General features: G+C 31.3%; 1 protein-coding gene across 6 annotated transcripts in view; it reads right to left on the minus strand.

Annotated features, from left to right (window-relative positions):
• Positions 1 to 18,744, minus strand: part of LOC132920320 (homeobox protein caupolican) — a 42,054-nt gene extending 23,310 nt beyond the window's left edge. For 2 of the 6 annotated variants that reach the window (XM_060982609.1, XM_060982607.1), the window contains exon 1: positions 18,382 to 18,744. In XM_060982609.1, coding sequence (XP_060838592.1) covers positions 18,382 to 18,435 — 54 coding nt within the window. In that variant the 5' untranslated portion in view covers positions 18,436 to 18,744. Of the gene's footprint in view, positions 1 to 4,891; positions 5,134 to 7,250; positions 7,953 to 18,381 lie in introns of those variants that run through there. The other 4 variants (XM_060982608.1, XM_060982611.1, XM_060982612.1 and 1 more) reach the window with 4 other exon arrangements.
• Positions 18,745 to 24,277: the final 5,533 nt, after the last annotated feature.

The following is a 24,277-nucleotide window of genomic DNA, read 5'->3' on the forward strand; positions in this document are numbered from 1 at the left end:
GCAAGAGGACGTGATTTTTGACGCGGAACAATATACGATATGATATGATATTATTATATTTTGAACGAGATCAGAACGATATATATATATTACGCGACGGATCGGACGGACGAAAAGGCACACGATATATACGTATAGACTTATTATACGATACACATATTGTATGAGTGACAAGCCCACCGTATGGTAGGTGTATATACAGCAGTCGTTGTATATAATATATATAGTACAGTGAGTTGTCGACGTATACCGCGCGCTGTCCACGGGTATAACGGTACACCAAGTCCTATAATATATATTATATGACGATGGTAGTATTTTATATGGGCGCGCGTTCAAAAGGGATGTGGTATAGCGCACATCATACATATATATATACAATGTATTATACCAGATTTCGTTCGATCTAACGATTACCTCACGATTCGCGTCCCTACCCCATACCTATATATAGTGGTGTATATATATATTTTGCGGTAATAGCGAGCAACGGATTTACACCTGTATACCTAAATATATACACATGGTAATAGCCGTATCTACGTACCTTTATATTGTCGACACCGTGCGGAAATAAGATACGGCTATCGATAAAGTGCAGGATATAGATTTGTAGAAAATTATTTTTTTTACCGAATCCGCGCATCGTAAAACCGCGATCGTATATATATATATATATATATAGGTGCGCGTGGTTAGGGTTTTGGGAACGGTATACTTGTATTATAATACGTGTATTGCGCCTACCCATCTTATATACAACACAGGTATATAGTATGTACTATACCCCCTTATGGGAGAGTGACCCGTTAAACGAAAATTCCCGTTACAAAAACTTTGAAGACTTCGTATGAGAATGTATGCAGCTAGGCGCATATCACCACTGAGATTATTTTTGTAACACGAACCGCTCGTTCACACCGCACGATAAACGCGCGTTTTTAAAGGGATACGCGACTGGGATTAGCGCGAAAGAGCGATAATTTGTTTTAAAATCATTGCGCGTTATCATACAACCAGCAAAATGACGAAGTCACTGGTAAAACGGAAATCCGCTTCGTGAAAACTATATAGGAATCTCTAGACGGCCAGACATTTGGGTATAGTCTGACATAAAAATTCTAGGATATATATGGAATACACGTTTTATTATTGGTTACGGCGTGTCATCAAATATTAGTGCAGAGTCGCTAAGACGCACACCTCCATAAATTCTATACTATTATTTTATATATATAATATAATATTATACGAAAGTAGAACGAATGGCGGCAACCATTTACGCTCCTCCTACCCAATTGCATATAGTACAGAATGAGCCCGCATGTATTAAACATATTATCGAAACATATTGAATTACGAATTTGTACACAATACATTCTGTTTATTCAAGTCTTCCATTTTATATTTGAATCCGGACATTATAGTATATTATTATATTTATTAAAATATTACGTTATCAACTAATGCTACGATAATGATGCATCATTATACGCATGTGTACCCGAATTTATTATTAACGGTTATGATTTTGATTTGTTTGTAGGCAAAACCCTATATATACACCCTTCTAAAATGTCTCAAATTTCCTTCTGCAATAATACAATTAAAATAAATTTATTTACGATTTAATAAAATTACGTTATTACATTGTAATATATACATTCTTCATATTATTTCTATTTATAATATTTATAATGTTGGTAATATTATTATGATGATGATTCTAATTCAAAGAAAAAAATATTAAACATTGTGTTATTATTCTAAAGTTTTACAATCTATTATACGTTCATAAGTTATACCACAGTAGGTACAGTTGTCGAATAAAAATGTGTTCTATTCCATTACAAAAAATAAAAGAAGTATAGCAAGTATAGACAGATATCTATGTGTATATATGTATGTACCAACAATACACTGCAATATAATTTCGATTAAAACCGAATTTTTTTTTTCATGTACTTATATATATTATACGATGTGTAATAGATGTATCTGCTATAGTTTTAACAATAAACATATTCGAATGAATGTAAGAATATTAAAAATAAATAAATATCAACACGAATATTTCGAATATCCTCATAGTTATATGGTATTATTTTATATATATTTAAATTAGCTGGTAATCTGGTATATTTTACTATTAAAATCGTTTTCGAATAATATAATAGTAGTATTTACCGTCATCCCATATAGATATATAGTAGGTACGCGTGTTGCACAGTGCGTGCATGTATATAAGATGACATATTTCGTTTAAATTTATCTGGTCGTTTCAACGTTTTACCCGGTGGGTAAATAAATAAATATTTCACTCTGTTGAGTATATAGAACTTCGCACGGCTATAAGTCGGATATTAGATTTCGCGCGGTGCAAACATCGTTCGCGCTGGTTGTCGCCCACGCGATAATCCGTTTGCGTGTCGAAAACAAATAAATATACACGTATACACGCTATATACACACACACATATATATTATAATCTACACTTTTCTCGAAAGAGGGGTCGCAGTAATGCAAAGGCGATAACTCAAGAAAAATCACATAAAAATAATATAATAAATGTATATATATATATGGTTATATAATACAACACAAGAGTGGGGTGCGAAAGAGGGTATTATAAGGGAATCAATTTTTTCGCAAGTACCCACTTATATGTACATATAATATATTCATCTGTTTTGATTGAATTTCCGAAAACAATATTATATATGTGTACCTATAACCTATGTATATACTGCACTGCAGAGACTTTGTGTTTTTTTATAATAATAACATAGTCGTTTGTTTTGGCCTATAGACGGCCGCGGCAATACGAACATAATATATTATAACCATAATTTTTACACAGCGACATAGAACGTGCCAGAGTATATTATTAAATAAACGTAATATTATATATATTCTTTATTATATGTATGAATATATGTTACATTGACAAAATAGTACAGCAAAATATAGGTATAAACCGGACAAGGCAGCACGCTGCAAGTTTTTAGGCACGCGATACAACGAACATCGTGTACAATATAATATGTTTATGATTTTATTGGTTCGTATTCAAATTTCGTTTTGACCCGTGAACGTTGGGCTAAAAACCGTAATATCACACGAAAAGAAATTTCAGAACTATATAATTTGTACAGTGTACGTCATAATATGAATATTATGCATAGGTATATAATATTATGTGTGACGTCGTTTTTAGCGCATGTTTTTAAGCGTGACGATTATAAATTATATTCTAATTATTTAAACAAGGCGGCGATTTTGTGCACGCGCGGAAGAGAACGAAGGAGAAAAAAATAACGAAAAAATAATAACAATAACAATAACAATGCCTATGACCTGTTTTGCTGTTCTAATTAGAACTACCACGCTGATTATTAATAATTAATAAGGTGCTCTATTATACCTAAATAAGAAACCTATTATATAAACGTGGGTATATGATTATTCATGTACTTGATAAAAATGAGCCCCCCAAACACGGATACCTACAATAATAGTCGGCGTGTATACCTACTACATGCAGTATAGTATATACGTAGGTTATATATACAATCTATTAATATATATAATATGTATAAACATAACTTGTTTCTTATTACGCATTAAAACCACATATATATATATTTACTGAAGCAAATCATCATGTAAATATAAATACGCGGTATTATTGTACCAAATATATTTATGTATATATTATGATGTAAGTTTTGAACACGAAAAACGCTAAAAAATATTTTTTCAAACTATAAGGTATGCGGGCGGTTATATCGAGAAGGTATACGATGGCGACAAGAACTGAAATCTCAAGCGTGGGCGCCAAAGTACATTGTATGTTATACGCCACTATATATTTATATATACCCATAACATGATGTCATTGCATACGATATCAGGTATTATTAAATATATAGTAATAAAATATGATGTTTTTTTTTTCGATTTCGATTGTTTTAGATTTTTTTGTTCGTCGAGACGGCAGAAATGACACACACACAATAGAATGAAATACAAATTACAAACTATTGAATCAATAAACGTGATATTGTTTTGGGGCCTCGATTGTCTATAGGTCAGTAGGACCGCCGTCGCCGCATTACCATTTAGTATTCAACGTGTAATTTGTTTTTCAGCCACCGTACGACACACTCACACACACACACACACACACAATTACCGGGTTTTATATTATACGGTTGCGGCCGAACAATAATTATAATTCATTATTATACACACATAAGTATACACGCGATAAATATATTATAATAATATATATATATATATGTGTTATATGTGGTATATACATATATATATATATATTATTGTTATACATTAAGAATTACTCTATAGTATATACAATGGGCTCAGCACACATTTTGTAAGTATTGTATACCTAATAATATATATATATATGTGTGTGTGTGTGTGTGTATGAGTGCAGTGATACACAATGTATCATATTATAAGAAGACGGCGCGTGCTTAATATTATTATACCTTTATATAGGTACAATATACGCCGCCGACCGTATAATATTATTATAATACAGTATAGGTATATACCGATGTCGCCGTTCGTGAGGAAAATTATAATGTACCGTATAGTACAGCAATAATATATGGAGTACTTTTCGGATTATAAAATTGTAAAAAATTACAACGAATTTTCGATCGTGCGTCCATATAATATTATGCGCTGTCGCTTTATACAATATCCCGTGCGGTATAATATATAAAATCATATTATATGATCAAGGCTGGCGTGTACAGAACGAAATCATTAAAATTCAAAATGATAAACTACACACGTATTATTTATCAACGTATACCTATTATAGTAATATATATTTATCATATTTTTATTTTTACTTACGGGACCTCTGCTGTAGACGAGGAACATTGTGCATTCGACGCGTAATTTATAAAAATATTATACGTGTATAATTTGAAACTTTAACAGTTCTATGCGATATATTATTATAATAACAACGATTACTTTAAGACTTAAAATGCGAAAGCGTATTTTTATAGTGTTACTTATACATTATATTGTTAAACTACACTCGGCGGACATACGCGAACATCGGACACGAGCAACGGACGCGCGTCTAATGATGCGTGTGATGGGTGTATTGAATAATATTAATAATAAAATTATTACTATTGTTGTCGGGGTGGGCGACCGGCGCGCTGTGTAGATTGGCCGCGGCGGCTTTTCCCGAGATAACCAAAATCGCGAGTATTATTAAATCACATACACACACACACACGTAGGTATACATAAACACTACAATACCGCGTATATGTATTTCAGGTATCTGACCGATTGGCACCACCACAAATTAACTCTGGTCGACGGAAATTTCGGAAAAATTAAACATTATGCCGATGTTATATATGTAGGTACACTATAGATTACGTTGGCATTTTATCGGTTTTTGTGTTTATAAACACACTTATATATGTGTATAATGTGTATGTAAATCTATATATACGCTTAGAGGATATACCGCGATATCTGAACGCACACTCCAAAATAAAACAAGGTATAACTACGGTTATTGACAGTTATTTGTATAGACAGTTTCTTCGCGTTAATATTTATAGCTTTAAAGATTTATATATTATTGTACACGGCTTTACTAAAAAGAAAAAAAATGTACAGAGAACCCCCCGTTTTCGTGATAGTCACAAATCATAATTTATGAGTAATATCTAAAGGTAACTATTATTTATTATAAATCTATAATATTTAAGTCTTAATTGCAAACGGAAAAAAATGAGCGTAAATTTGATCCACAAACAGACGTATAGAAAAAATAGAGTAAATAGTATTCTAACCATTTTGATAAATTTCATATTCTCATATGATACATTATTAATTGAGTATAAAAATGTATAGGTACAACCGAAATGTTTATAACAATAATTGTATGTTATATATATACTATGATAATAGTATTTTTCTCGTGGTTTTAAAGAATGCTCTTAAGAGTGTTGATTTACGCTTGTTTCAATAAATACTATATGTATTTAAAAATTAGATAACGCCTCAAGATATCTACATAAACACGTAATATTTTAGTTATTCGTAAATAATCAGAACAAATTCGAGATAATGATTTTCTTTCGCGGAAAGATATTATGACTGAAACGTACTTAATAAAAAATTCTAATTATACATCCCACTTCAAACAGGTATAGTATTATCAAAAGTTTTATGAAATATATCTAAATCATGTGTAACAAGTGTTTCGTAGTATGTATAGTTAGTACCCAATAATACGACTATTATAATATTTACCTACCTCTACCTAATTATTATTGCATAGGAATTATAATGAACAATAGCGTTTTAATATTTGTATAAATGTGATCGATTATTGTAAAATGCATGTGCATATACCTATATAGAATAATTACCAACGGAATAATAAACAGTCGTTATTAAAAGTATGTTTAAGTTAAGTTATGCAAATTAATTCTACTAGGTACATATTAATTTATGTAATTTTCACACATAACAAAGTAGCACAAATAAAAAAAAATTAAAACTTCTATATCACAATAATGTACTATATATTGTACCTACATAGAAATAGATGTGCCAATAGTTCAAATAATTATCATTACGAATATTGAGTAAAATTGTTATTATGGTTTGAGAGTTTTGAGATCATTTCCTCAAAAACCGCTGAAAAAATATATTTTTCGACAGAATACTTTAATACTACAGAAAACATATAAGAAGCTTATGGTAAATGTTGACTAAATACAAGAACATATTCATTTACAAGAATACTAAAGAAATATACACATATATTATTTGATATACAGTTGGAAGAATTAATAATAGGTAGGTAGGTGTACCTACTAGCAGATTTCTTTTTAAACAACTCCGGGATGAGTTTCAAAAACCTATAAACCTATTATTTTTCAACAAATTTAAATCGAATTTGAATATCTACATAAATGCCAAAGTATCGAAATTTATTAAAATATAACTATGCGAGCGGCTCATTCCAGCTCTTGTGGTTATCTCGACGGTGTACCATATAGGTTTATTCAAAGAAAATAATTAACTATCGCGAAACGAAAAAAATATATAATAATAGGTACCTCGAATCGGGGGCGCCCTTGACTAGCTCTTTTCTACAAAATATCATAAATCGTCGCATAATAAGCTACAGTAAGTTATAATCGTCATAACATCTCAATCATGTCGTTCTTACCTGGTGTCCGATATTTTTGGCGAGTTGTTGTGAAAACTGAGAAGTCATGGTACGCGGGAGACCCGCGGTTTCGAGACGTTTTCGCGGGACGCGCGCGCTACGAGACCACTACGACAACAACGGCCGGCGTCGCCGCGGTGCAGTCGTCGGCGGCGTCGGTGCGGGTTGCGGCGGTGGTTGCGGTACTCGCGCAGCGATTCATTGGCCGCACGCCTATGCGGTCGGAGTAGACGACGATTCGAAAAACGAAACCGAAAAACGAAATGCGATGTGAAAAAAAAAAAACAAACCGAAAAATCCCGTAGTCTGACGGCACAAGATTTATAAAAAAAAAAAAAAAAACTCGAACACACCTAACGGCCGTACCTTATTCCGTAAATAATGTCGTGTTATTATTTCCTTACGATATAATAATATTGCGATGATATCGTTTTACCGGCGTACACGGGCGGCAATGTGTATAAAATATAATATAATATATTATAATATTATTATAAATAGGTACGCTGTTATATGTATTATAGGTATTACGAGGTAGCAGCGCGTTCGTGTTCGACACGGGTCGGTTATGCGGGACAGACTGCTGTGCGGCGGCGGCGGCAGCAGCGACGACGACGTATACGCGGTAGCGACTTGTCCGCGGCGCGGCGTACTATAATGAGAGACGTGCGCTGCGAGTACGGCCGACTACACGCGCACGGACGCACGCACGCACAGGAGCGGACCGCTTACGCGCGCACACGTACACACACGAGCGCGCGGTGTAGATGCGCGCGCGCCTAGTGGCCGCGAGTCTTCCGCTGGTGGGGGGGTGCGGTACGGGGCGGCGGCGGTGTCGGCGCGGACGAACGAACGGGTCGCGGCGGAGGCTGCCGCGGGTGCGGTGGCGGGGACTGCGGGCGGCGGTAGGGGAACGCGCGAACACGCGCACACACGCACAAACACGCACACATACACGAGCGCGCGCGCGCGCGGAGCACCGCCTCGACGGATAGCGCCTCCTACGCACGCCCAACCCGCCAACCGTTCCCCGCGACACGACCATGTTTACCACCACCACCACGCCAACCGACGGTTATCGCGGCCAGCCGTCGTTCTTTTTACCGCACACCCTGCGCGCAGTCGGCCGCCGTCGGACGAGACGTGTTTTCCCCCGACACGCGTATACTTGTGTAATATTATTATTTTGTTAGGTATTTTATCTTCTATGTACTATCATCATAGGTAGGTGTAATATTATATATAATTACTGTCATCGCGGTGGCTGCACCGCCGTTTACTATATAAATTATATATTCGAGTATTTTGAATAAGCGTGCCGCGACGTTGTATAGCAATACTATACGCGGGGAAAAGAATATCCGTTTGTAGGACTACTATATATTATAGTATATACCTATATCGCAGCAGCAGGGTGCAGGGCCGCCGCGCGTTTTCTTCTCGTGAAGCTGGCGCGGAAAAACGAGTATACCTAGTGCGATAGCTAGAAAGCCATTGCTGCAGCAACTATACTGAAGCGATGGCCTCATCGTGTCTTGTGTATTTTTTAATACATGCGCCTATTATATAGGGCTCGCGATACCCTTTCTCGTATATAACTAGCTGTTATATTATATACATACTGCAGTTGCAGTGACAACCCTAATCGGAGAGACTTAAAAGTTACGAGCCGTATCGCCCGTATCCATCGCGCGTGTATATATTTAAAATGCACCGTCCCTATATCATATATATATACGCACCCCTTTGTAAATGACTAAATGTCTAAATATATTATTCATTATATAATAAGCGTGCGCTATTTATAGTCTGCTGAAGTATATACGTGGATTTTAATTACTATCCGTGTTTTGGTTTTTTAACGACTGTGTATATGATGATCTTATTATTTATATTATGTTTATACATTTATAATTATAGGTATTCATTTTATCTATATTAGACCATAACAGCGCACCTTTTTTCAATGTTAACATCACCGAGGCATTGAATTATATTTTCACATACCTATATATCATACCTCCGGTATAGCGAATAGGAATGTATCAATATTTTCTAATTTATAATATACATAATTATAAAATGTTAATTTTTAGGTAATTGCAGAAATAAATATTATATGAGTATAATAATATAACAGGTACCTATAATTAATTAATTAATTATCAATTTTGTTTAGGTATACTACGTATATATTCGAAAACCGAATCCTTATATATACCTATACTGATGTTTTTACATACCTGTCATCACTCAAATTAGCCCATATAATTATATAGTTTTACGAAGAGTGCTGCAATTGTGTTTTTGTTTCACATCACATAATATAATTGCGAAATGTCACAGCATTAGCTTGTTTATATATATATTACTTATTCGACGTATATAGTTGGAAAGCAATAAGTTGCTGCAGTATAATAAGGGTGCAGTGGGTTAAACTTCATACGTCTTATGGATCGCGCTTGTATATGTTATGTAAATTTTATATTGTATATATATATAAATATACACATTATTTATACTTTTTAATATATATATATAGTTGTTTCACGATGTGCTCCATTTATATCTATATAGGTACAATGCCAATTATATGCACATAAATTCATTTTCCATGTTTTTAATGCATCTAGATTCTAGTATAATATAGTACCTATTCTGTATTACAATTTACTCATAAATTATAATATTCACTATAGCTATCTAATATATGCAAAACCTAGTCATTATTAAAAAAAAGTTATTCGGTAAAAGTATATATACCTATTTCATTATATATGTATATATAATTAGATGAATTGTTATATTTAAATATAGGAATATATAGCTGTCGATTGCAGATTTCTATGTATAATATATTTTATGATCACGGTCTCAATATAATATCCACATTTGCTATCATGTAAATTGATTTTGAATATTAACAATAATAGATAATAGTTGGTGTCTAGGTATATATCCTAAATAGTAAAATACTGCAGAATGCATTATTATCGTATCCAAACGTCACCAACGTTACACTCGCTGCATAACGTCCTATGTATATAATAAACCTATACTATATATACGTAGCATATATAAACTATACGAGATTATTTATGTTTTTATATATTATTCAAATACGCACACGATGTGTAATTTATTATTATAAATTTAGCAGCCGATCAAACGTGAAACGGGTCGGCCGATATAAATCGTTGACGTTCATTTTGTTAAAACTATTATCACTAATATATATATATATATATATATATTTATTATTTGTACATATGATTTACCGTTCACTCTCTTCAACCGCCATGGTGAATTCATAATATAATATGTATACACAACACAGGTAGGCATATACATATATGTATATATATATATTTATGTATAATAAAATGGCCTTTTAAATTACGATTGTCGCGTCGCGGCGTAAACCCAATGACGTGTGTCACGCTGATGCGGGCTCGGCGGCAACCGAATGGCGGGTGAATGGAAAACGGGAGGAAATCGACTGGTTTCAAAATATATATGTATATTATAGGCGTATAAACGGTATAATGGGTACGCCGAAACCGCACTAATTTGTCCATTACTCGCGGGGCGTATAGGTCGTTTTAATCACTCACGCACACACGCGTACCGGCGAAAGTACATAATATAATATTATTATACCATCAGTCGCGTTTAAAACCACATAAATAACACGCGATATTCTTTTTATAATATATAATAGGCAAGTACCACACAGATATTGTGAACGAATGAAAATCAAAAACTCTGCGGGCGGTCGGTATACGACCGCGACACTACAATATAATATTATTATACAAAACAATATATTTCTATAACGCAAATAATAATAATAATAATAGTATGATATTATTATATATTTATTATCATTATTACTACGCTACTATATACGCATAATAGGCGGTGCAGATAATATATGGCGACGGTTATAACGCATCTTCGATTATACTTAATATATATATGTATATATATGTGTGTGTATGTGTGCGTGTACATAAAAACCGTCCCGCCACCGTATATACTTGCACGCGTCGAATAATAAAAAAACAGTCTATTCTCTTTTGTAAATGTATGTGTGTGTGTGTGTGTATGTGTGTGTGTACACTACGCTGATATACGCTAACTTCGATTTACATTTTCGAATTTGTCTCGACTAACGCACACACACATACACACACGCACACTTGTATATTATATTATACACTTTTGTTCGCTATTCGTCGTCGTTCCGTGTCCCGCGGTCGTGTGCACACGATGCTTATCGTTAGATGTATAGTATACGCACACACACAGACACACATTATATCCTTATATATAGTTGTCACCTCTCCTTTACTACTAACCCACACACACACACACACACACACACACCGATACACTGATCCGTGGGGGAGGGGTGGTGATGTGACGAAGAGGCCGCGCCCATTCCCAATCGCATTACCCGCCTTTAATACTCCACCCGGCCACACCGTCACCCCTCACACACACACACTCTAATACCGTACACACGCACACAGACGCACGCACACACCGCAGACATCATTGTTAGCGTCTATTCTATATATTATATTTACTTATACAGAGTGGTTCTTTTGTCACGTAACATTCAGTCGTTCGCGACAAGTATATAAATGCACATACGCGTATAGTGTCATCTATCTATGCGTGATGCGGTTCAGAAAATATTAAGATTTGTTTCGAAAATACGATATGAAATTAAAAATGTATAAGAAAATATTTGAAAAAAATTATTATGAAAGGAATAGTAACAAATATTATTATATTTTTTCCAAAATATGTTCTAATGATGACAAAATCGAAAAATATTTCCAAAAAAATGCTAGTGATTAGCCATCATATAATAATCACCTATATATGGTATACAGTGGTTTAAAGTTTCCTTTTATACTTTTGATGATGAAAAAATGCCAATGTAATCATCGTACCTTTTATGTAAAATAATGTAAGACGCTTTATTATATAGCATGATTTTTTTTTGTTAGTTTGAAAAATAAAATACAATACACCTATAAGATAATAATAGATAATAGATATAAGAAAATCTCAAACGACACCGTTAAATCCGAAGGTGTATACTATGTTCATATATTTATATTCACAAAAATGCATATATTATTTTGGAGCATTTTTCGGTTGTGTAAAATGACTAAAATGTATTTAAATTTAGAATGGATATATAGGTATATAGTACTATATATAATATGTATTTTAGAATGAGATAAAAAATAATTAATATTTTATTTGACAAGTTCTTGTGATAATACTATGAACGATTAAAGTAGATAAGTATAAAATTACGTGTACCTAATTGATTTTTACAATGAAAAATGTTACTATAAATACTATAAATAAATACTCTTATCATAATCTCGCAAAACAATAAAGCAGCTATACAGGATACGTTATTACTTGCATATCGCTTCAAAAAACTATACAATGTCATCAAATGTAATAATAATTGTGTGCTAATTTCAGAATCATTTATCATACTACCTATTTACTTATGTGTATAGGTATATAGATTATGCATATAGGTCTGACGTCGTAGAATATAATAATATATCAGTCGATGAGTAACTATTTTTCAACATTTACTGCTCGAGGCTTTTATTATCATATATAATTTTATTATATTATAAAAATCAAAAAAATTGATATTTTTGAAATTCCTCTTTATATATAGGTAATAGATAGTATAATTATATGAGTGTAATGAGTATACCTTATAATTCTAACATATTTATTCAAAATATTCACGTGTAATATACATATAATGCGTCGCCACCAAATCATTTCACATTATTATTATAATATATAATATATAATATAATGTACGCGTACCCACTATTTATGACACTAAATGTAAGTAGTATAAAGTACATTTGGTAAGAAAACGATATGACGTTTGAGCGGTGCGCACGCGTGACGAACGTGGGGCAAACGACCATGTATAGATGTATATGATATGCGCGCGCATGTGTGTGTGACGGCAGCGGCGACGTCGGCGACGGCGGTGAGGTGACGCGAGCGTTTGAAACAAGTGTCGCGCGCGAACAACCGAGCTCCCGGGACACGACGAAATCCATTAGCGACATTGTAAACAAAAGAGGGCTACCGTCGCGGCGGGCGGGCGATGCAATTGTTGCAAAACAACAAGCGGCTGCAAAGTGTGATGTATATATATATATATATATATATATATAGGTAGGTAGGTATATGCGCACCGTATATATATATCTACAGTGTGCACGAGAACACGAGAAACACATGCCTTCCCCTCGATCGCATCTCTTCTCGCCCTCACCCACCCCTCGCCCGTACTTCCATACTTATATATATATATATACTATTGCTCTTTGTTTGCAAGTAGTATATATATACACACAAATAAGGTGCAAGAAATCGGTGGCGGCCTTTGAAACGATGTCGAATATCATAATATATAATATAATGTAGTAGTAGTGTATATAATAATAACAATAATAATAATAATAGTGCGAGAGAAAGCGCGTGCAGTTATATGTATATATAGTAAGTATAGTATATATAGGGTACACGTCGTGACTATATATATATATATATATACGTATATATTATAGCTTGGAGAATATTATAGTTTCGATGATGATGGTCGTAAGAACTTTGTGTATATGTATTAGTCATATATATATATATATTGTTCCGCCGACGCTAATTTCTTGCATTTCTATTGAGTATATATGTATATTATTCTATAGGTAACAGTACCTTTGTACTTCACTCGAAACATATACATATATACGATGTGACAAACTATACCTACTATATACATATATATATATATATATAATATAAACGCATAACTCGTTAATTTATGCGATTCCGCGAGTCTTTCGACGCGAAATAATATTATTACGCGCGTGGGGTACATATAGACTGCACAAATTATATACTACTGTAACGCGCCTCTAAACATTATAATATTATGTAGGTACATTATATTGTATTTCATATCGCGCAGCAATATATCTATGTATATTTTCATTTTGTATATACTTAAATAAGTATATTGCAATATTGTTTCTGCATTATTATATACGATTATATATATATATATATTACAGAATTTATGCATCACTACAATGTTTCGATAACGACTGCAAATCCACGCGCTAAACTATATACCTATATATATATATATATATATATATATATATATATATATAACAACTAGCAAATCCGTAAATTTATATGTATATTTAATGATCTAATTTAGTACGATTTGACTATAACATAATAATCACCGTGTGCGTATAGATTTCGTATATTTTATGCATAATATATACCTAATACTGTTTATTTACATTATGTATAGCTACATATAGTAATATATATATACTTTATGTAAACGGCGTGTTTAATATATTTAGTTACATTTGTGTAAGTGTTTGTGTGTGTACCTGTTACTACATGAAAATAATAATAATATTATTAAAAACTTTTGTGTACATTATATATATGTCAAGTAAAACGTGCGATTACTGTCACCACTTTTTATATAGTAAGGAGAGAGAGAGAACGAGAGATGTTGTGTATAATATTATATTAATATCTATATATAATAACATGTTATTATTATATTAGATTTCATGTTGTGTCGCCTTTTAGATGGTGTTTTATAAGGATAAATATTTAATAACATAATATATATGGTATATTACACACTATCTCCAAACGCCGTTTTATACGAATATTAGATACATAGGTTACCCATCAAATTGAGTTATATAAAGTGACTACGCATTAGTAAAAATAAAATAAAACAAAACTATTTTTGTTTTAAATTTTACATTTATGCACATAAATTTACACAATCAATACAGTTAATGCATGAATTGAAAGATGAGTATATATAAATAAAATATTAATTTTATATTTTTATGCTTTTTATTTGCATTTTTATGATGTTCACTATATATTTTTACGAAACATATATTATATTATTATGCATCATAATATAATATGCCTATCATAATTTATTGTAAAAATCCGTTATTTTAAATAATATTTTAATAATTTAATATGCAAAAACGATTTATCCCATTATGCGATATATATTATAGGTATATTGCTGTTATCCGTCATCGGCTATCGCACTCGTTTCAAGCAGTCATGTCATATTTTATTGAACGATATCGTAGCGGTGTCGAGATTTTAAGCACGATGGAACACGTAGTACGCTCATATAATATAACATCATATATATTATATTATATATAATATATATTTTAATGTACTTATAATATCGTTAAAATTGTATAATAATGAGTCAATTAACACGTAATAATAATGTATAAATTAAAATTACAGTATCTTATAACAATATGTGCATACATATAATAGACATCATAATTTAATAAATAATATAACCATAAAGCTATTATTTTACACGCGATATATTTATATATTATTATATATAGGTACACTATCAATTTTGTATATAGTATTATCCATAATTGGTATGCCTATATATATATATTCTTATTCATATATATTTAATAGCTAGTTTTATAGTAGAATAATATATACTGTTTATGCACACACAGATATATATATATGCGGGTTTGTGTGTGTATATATAGGTACACCTACGCCGCAGAAAAAAATCGCAATAATAGGTATATATATATGACAACAGGAAACGTGTTCAAACATATTATGTGCTCTTAAAATGACGATGTTACTTTTGCTGCAGTATATATACTTATTGTTTATGTATGTGTGTGTATGTGTACAAAGAGTAATGGGAGCGGATCGTAGGCGATGATGGATGGACCACCCTTGTCGTTGTAGGTTCGGACTTGCGCTTAACATTTTCACCGGGAAAAAAAATAACTACTCGTGAGCTTTTCCCCGTCATCTATCAATCAAATAATAATTCCGTTCGTGTAAAACACCCAATCCCCGATGAATTACAGTCACCACTTTCGATATTATAATAGGAGATATACGTATACCTACGCGTTATCGTGCTTAAATTATTTAATATTATACTATATACTTTACATTTATATATATATGTATGTATGAATACGTGTATATTATATAAGGAATATAGTACAATTTAGGTGTATCTATACAAAACTGTGTCATTGAACGGGCGTATTATAAATGAGGCGCATACGCACAAATACAATCGCACCGCATATTTACATATTATAGGCAAACAATAATTATATATATATATATATATGCGCATATAATATATTATTATATACGCAAACACCAACTCAACAAGCTGTTAACTAATAATAATAATAATAATAATAATAATAAAACGTTTACTATTATATGTCGTCTACACTAATGGATAGGTGACGAAATGTAAGTAGATTCGTCGTGTACACCTATATTATAGTCACGGCGTGAAGTGAAAAAATTAACAGCATTTATCATATAACAGTTTAACATGTATATATGTATAGTGTACACCGTTAAACAACCGTTTATTATACCCTGTACAAGTTCTATATATATATAAATAATAAACGACATAGGTTGATATAAATTACAAAAAAAGTTCTTTAAATAAGTATGTACATATAGTTAACAAGGCTATAAATATAGTTTACAAACTAAATTCATATATATTTTTCATACTTTAATTATATTACACGATTTTTCATAATATCCTCTTATTGTACCTACTCTCCTTTGAATTTATTTTATTTATATTTTATAAAATGATATAAAGAAATCACATTATTATACTAATATTCTTATAAACTTTATTCTCCTTAAACCATACATACTATAGGTACTTTAAAATGTATCTTTATATATAAATATAATATAATATAATTTGATAATTATCGTTTTCGATTGTCAATAAATAAATTCGAATTAGCACCTATTTTGATTTTGTATATAAACACATATTTCAATCAAAATGATTCATGATATTTCTATAAATTGCAGTACTTTTTATTTTTGGTCGATTTTAATATGTATTAAAAGAGAAAAATTATTACTAATTTTTTAAAATCTTCATTATAATATTGATATTATATTATTACTTAGATTTACATAGATAAATACATCTTTGGTATACAAAGTTTGATATACTGTGAAGAATATTATACCTAATATAAATATCTATATAATTTTTAATCACAATATTCAATAATAATTATTCAAATAGAAACACTACGAAAATAGTATGATGTTAATAATATTTATATACCTACCTAGCCATATAGGTAGCCAACAACTACACCTATACATAATTTATGAACGAAGCCAATAATCTTTTTATATATGGTTAACATATATATATATTACATACCCGGTCACGTGCTTCACTACAAATTGTAGACATGAATATTAAATACAAAAACCAAAAACATAATTTATAGGTGCCTATAAGAACGTATTATTATTGTAGGAGATAATGATCATAACAAATATATTGTCATGTAAAATTACTTATTTTTATGTAAGTATAAAACAAAAGCTTGAAAATAAAGTTTAAGCGGATAAAACGAATGAATGAAATTAATGAATGAATATTACATTAGAGCTCGTATGTACCTACTTATATACATTTGAAAACTCGACGCGGATTTTTATAAATATACTTTCGAAATTATCTACTAATTTATAATTACATCATACTAAATACACGAGAGTGATAACAAGTAAAATTTGCGGTGAATAATATTATTAGCCCATACCTATTATATTTATAGTATAAAAAATAATTCACGGGGATCGTATAAAGTATAATTAATAATTAATAGTATGTAATATTTTTAGGGATCCTAAATCAATGTACAATACTTTTCACACCTGCAGGTATAAAATCAAACAAATTTAAAAACTTAATTTTTCTAAATTCTCTAAGATGCCTAGATATATAAATTGTATTAGTTGTTTTAATAGTGATTAAGAGTATATAGAATATATAGCCTACGTATAGGAATCTGTGGTAAAACGATAGAGTATACTGAACAACGCGAAATATCAACATATAGAGTAATATTATAATAAGTGAAAACAATATTAAATTAAATTATAGAAATAATGTTTTATATTGATCTAATGTGCAGCTTACCGGTTTGGCGTTGTCCGCGGAGAACGACCGGGCCTGAAACACTGCTATTTGCATGGTTGCGGTGTCGAAAACTGCGGCTAAGTATATTTTTTTTATGATATATAATATTAAAACAATAATTTTTACGGCGCCCGAAATGCGTACTGTGATCACAGAGATTGCAATAGTAATAAATTTAGCAGGAACAATAATTGATACGACGTCGAGATCGCAATACAGGTCGAGTCGCAGTACGATGAAAAAAACACGGCGGCGGCAGTGGCCTCGGAGTGTTGGCGTCGGTCGTCGTATAATAATCGTCGTCGCTGCAGGCGTTTCGCCGACATGTTGCCCGCGCGGCGTCCGGTCAGCGTTTGATGAGCGCGACTCGCGCGGACTGCGCTTGACTGCACGCGTAGTACAGCGGCGGCAGCGGCCGAAGTACATCTCTACCCATTTTCAGCGCTAAAAAAAAGCTCATCCCGTCCATACCCTTATAGTCCTGCGTCCTGCAGCAAAGTAAAAGGTTACATACAACGATAAACAATCTCTCATTAAGAAAAGCGAGATTGTTTCATTTAAAATTTAAATAACATTTTACATTGTGTTTAAATATATACAATTCTCGCCAGAAAATATTCATTTTATGCATTTTAGAAACTCTGTTTATATTATAGGTAGACCTTTTCATTTCAGATATCATTATGTATAGTAATTATTGTTTTAAAAATACATTAATACGTTACACATATTTATTAATTGTTTATACGTATTGCCGTATAGTTAATATACCTTTATTATGTAAGTGTTATTTTTTTATTCTGAAAATATTATCATGTTATATTAATGTAATCGTAATTGTCTCGTATAAAACGTATTATTAATTATCATGTTACCTAATTGGGACACATAAATCCGTAAATTATAATAAATGAATAAATGAATATATATAGTTGATGGTGTCGAATGTTATGATGAAAACCAATTATATGTTGAACAGTTTCCAAAACAATATTTTAAAATCAGTAACCCGTTCACAGGCCGTACATTTTATTGAATTTAATTTATAAATCTTCAGGATTAAGTTGATTTTGATAGGTGCACAATAATTATAGTATACCTATCTTTATTGCAAATTAAGTATTTCAGAGCTGTGTTAAAATTGATCATATTAAAGTACAATTAATATTAAACAACTTTTTTTTATAAACGTTTAAAGTATTTACTACTGATGAATTTGTGAAATCATTTTGGTGACAAAATATTTCTAAAAAATAGAATAGCTCGACGAAAACGAAATACGCCCAACTATACGTTTATGTTATATATTGGATCCAACACGCGCCCGTGTGTTCTACAAAATAGGGACAGTCGGAGTTATATTGCGGGTATAGCGGTGACCGAGGAAAACGAGAAACAAGAGTTTCCTGCAGGAGGGAGAAGGTGGTGGAGAGGCATTTTATATATAGATGAAGAAGCGCGCAGGCGGAGCGCGGCGGTCGTCCCGGGTCTTCGTGTTAAACAAGCTGACCTCGCGAACCAAAGATCATTTCACGACCTTTTTTTTCTTTTTATCTTTTAAAGGACTTCCCTTTATTATTTCTGTGTGTGTTTATACATGTATATATTACAAACTTCTCCTGACTAGATCAAGGCGCCCTGCTCACAGAGCGCAGCACTTTTATTGTATCCTAGCTGTTGCACTGCTCCGAAACGTAGTTATAATATAATCATTTTAATCATTTACACGCGCGTATAATATATAATAGTATACACGCTAAGAATCGGATAAAAAAAATTATAGTATATTAATAATATTGATTTTTTTTGTAATAATTTAAACTAATTTATACACCATATTATAATATACAATTTGCTCCACTATCCTGTGTATATAATAACATTTATATATTTATAATTTATATTTGATGTACTTGAGTTAATATAGTTTATGCAGAATAATATATTATAATAGACTATTATTCTATAACGTACTTGCAATAATTGTTATATATTATATTACATAATGTTATTTTTAATTTATTTAACAGTGAGTAGTTAAACTTTTTTTTATACAGTGTTGATGTGTATTATACTTACATATTTGAAGAAAAAAAACAATTAAAAAAAGTAATAAAATTTATGATTTTACAGTTATAAGTTTTGTTTAAAATTAAATTTATACAGAGCATGATCATTATTCGATTTTCCCAGTAGAAACTACAATTATTTATGACATGTCTTCCCTTCGTTCATCGTTAACTTGATTTTGATTTATATAATATGTCACACATATCCAATTAAATACAAGAATAGATAATCAACTTTCATACTATTATATGGGTTTACACAACAGTTAGTACAGTAAAATGGAATTATGTTCGTTCTAGTGAAATATAAATGTGCTTGTTATGTAAAATAAAACCATAGTACCTATTTCAGTGATGGTTTTATAAAATGGGTTTAATTATTATGAATTTACGTTAAAAAAAATCACTTAAATCAATAAAAATATAAATAAAATATCATATGTGTAATTTATTTATTTTTATAATTTCCGACTAGTTTTACTTGTTTATGTTTATACAATGGAATATCATAATAAATAAAAGTGGATAAAAACGTTAGGCCCACAGAGAATACTACAAAAAAATCACGTCGTTATTTTTAAATACCATATAATATAATATAGGTATATCTATCAATAGAGCTGATATTGTAAAACTATATACAATTTACTAATGATTGATTATTATTTATATATATATAGTGTGGTGCAGAAAATTACACAGTTTCACTTTTTCATAACAAGCAGATATAACAACTTTTTCACTACTCTAACTTGTAATACGTCTCGTTTATCGTTAATTTTAGTTAACAGTTAATTCTGCTCAAAACAAATACTATACTAAGAAAAATATTGATAGATGTCAAGTATCATACAACGATATAGCAATGGCAATGTACAAATAATATTGTATAATACTTACCTAATAACTAATATGATGTGGACATATAGTGAGTGATAAATTATTTAATAATTTAATGATATTATAAATTAATCTTTACATATACTTAGTTTTATTTGATAAATATGTTTTATGAAATTATATTTAACACTCAAGTTGTTATATCAAATATAATTTATTTGGGCGAAACAGAGAATATATATATATATTATACTGTACTGTAGTTATTTCTAGCACGAGATAAAAAGATTTAAATTTTCGAGTTGATATACAATAATAAGTTATATTATTCATATTTTCCATGTGTCCATATGCATACAACATAGGTACATGATATGTAGTACACGCGTTTTCATTTAAAATGATATATTCCACTTATACCTACATATAACACTTTATATAAGTTTACCGATATATCATACGAAAATGCTTACACCACTATACCATATAGATACGCGTTTAACTGAAGAACTAGCTAGCTATTATTACGTATAATAATATTATATTAAAGTAGATTTTTTTTAGGTACTCAAAAATATAGTATATCATTATACTTTTAAATGCGTTTTATTGTTTGGTTCAATACTTAAAGTAAGTAGCTTATTTAGACTTAAGTTTAAAAACATTTTTTGTTTCTCTTTTTTTTATTATACGGGTTGTCCTGCAATAACCGGCAATTCGCACTACTGCCAAACACGTTTTATTTAAATGTATCGATATTTCATCATAGCTACCTACCTATAAATAGAAAACAAAAATGACAGCTTACAATATTATACAAAGAATCATTCATTGTTTTGCATATATAATAATAACATAATATATATAACATAGTACAATTATTCGAGTTTTCGACAACGTGCAGACAGTATATATTATTAAATTATAATGTCAAATATTACCATAACGAAAAGACACGACCTGTAAATATCGGATTGTCAAAAAAAAAAAAAATAATGGTTATTACATTAATATAAGCCCGACGATTAGAAATTGAATTAATATTCTATCACAATATATTATACGTGTATATATATTACCTGTATCGGCGCACTGGTAAATATTACACCTGCGTGTACAGACACACTATATTTTATATCTATATAGGTACACCTACGCGTGTCCGGATTTCGCACGACTTGCCGGAATCGAGAAAATATTCCACGCACATACACCGGCTTGTGCCGAAAAAAAAAATAATAATATATAAAACGAAATAAAATACGTGACATGATCGTCGACGTATTGTAATAATATAATCGATATTATGATATTATATTGCTGTGCGTGTACAAGCCATATATAAGCCTGTACGGACGACCGTGCGAAACAAAGAATAATAATATATTATTATAACAATATTAAACGTTACTCCCCGACGACACTGCAATAATATCCATACTATTATATATGTACCTACGTCAACGCACTCGTCGGTAATAACTTTGCTTTTAATGTAGGTACATCGAGTTTCTTATCATTACTTAACTTATTATCTTCAAGTCCTGCAGATTACAAAGGAAAATCTCAAGCAAAACCGTAAGATCTGCCTGTGACCACAAAAGCGCAATTATTTACAATTATTCGAAACACGATTCATATACTCGTACGAGTCGTACGTCATAATATATGCGACGCTGCAGAGTGAACGATGATCTAAATGATATAATGTCAGTATATTTTGTTAATAAATGATAGAGTAAATTATTGGATAAATACAATTCATGGTCGAGAGAAGTGGCGTGAAGTTGTGATGGCGGCAAAAACTCTTGTAAAGTAGATAAAGCCAGAAGAGAGAAGAAGAAGAAGAATAATATTTTGTTAGAATGTGTAAAAATATTTTTAAATTAGACCGAGTTCTTTGTTTTATCATAGTATTTATATCGGTAAAAATCTAAACGGTTGTAAAAAGTAGCGAAATTCGATTGATGGAATTTTCTATATAGTGTCGTTCTGCCGTAGATCAAAATCAAATCTATAGGCGAATAAAGCTGCAATACAGGTGTATTGTACGAGCGTTCAACGTTGATTGTATAACTCAATTTATTTTCCATACCTATCTATAGCATAGGCGTAGTTGCGGTACTGACGAAAATAATAACAGCAGTTTACCTATGACAACATATTATTATACTACTAAGGGTAACCTAACATCAATTTTATATACCACGGTCGTCGACCGGGGCGCAACAAACTGCGCGTCTTGCCATCGTGCGGAAGCGCACGTGTGTTTGTATCTAAGCGCAACCGACGGCTCTATCTGTTCGCCTCTCTTACTACACGAACTACAGTGCTATATTATTTTATTCTGTTATTCGTCACTTCGAGATTCGATAGTATATAAGAAACAAAACACTATATTTTCGGTCGAACTGATCGTCGTTTTAACGTTTATTGCAAAATATAGGAGCATTGCCTGATGTATTCAACTGTACGCAACGTTATGTACCAGCTACCTACTACCACTGTACATCATAGAAATATCGTCCGCTGTATTCGTAGTAGTATTTCTATTAAAATATTGTAATACGGTATACGTAGCGGTGACGCCGTCGATCGTAAAAACGGGCGTTGTGGACATAGGCGTGCGCAGACCTGAACTTCGGGGGGTGCCTACAATTTTTTCGGGCCCTCTCTTAACAAGACATGTACATATTTTAATAAATTATAATGCATGAATAAACATTACTTACATTATATCACATATTAATCAGCAGTATTACTACTAATACCAAGTTATATAATATTTCATTAGATAGTTGGATCTAAAATCTATTTTCAAGATAATTCAATAATTTCAATATATTTTATTTATTATTTTTACTTTTGTAGTCAATAAAATCTAGCTGTTATAATCATAATAAGTTTTACCACGCAAATTTAAAATATTTTAAGTTGTATTGTTTTTTTTTATCCCAAAACATAATTTTTTACAACATATTTAGTAA

Source organism: Rhopalosiphum padi, chromosome 2 (assembly GCF_020882245.1).
Source record: "Rhopalosiphum padi isolate XX-2018 chromosome 2, ASM2088224v1, whole genome shotgun sequence".
NCBI classification, from domain to species: Eukaryota; Metazoa; Arthropoda; class Insecta; order Hemiptera; family Aphididae; genus Rhopalosiphum; species Rhopalosiphum padi.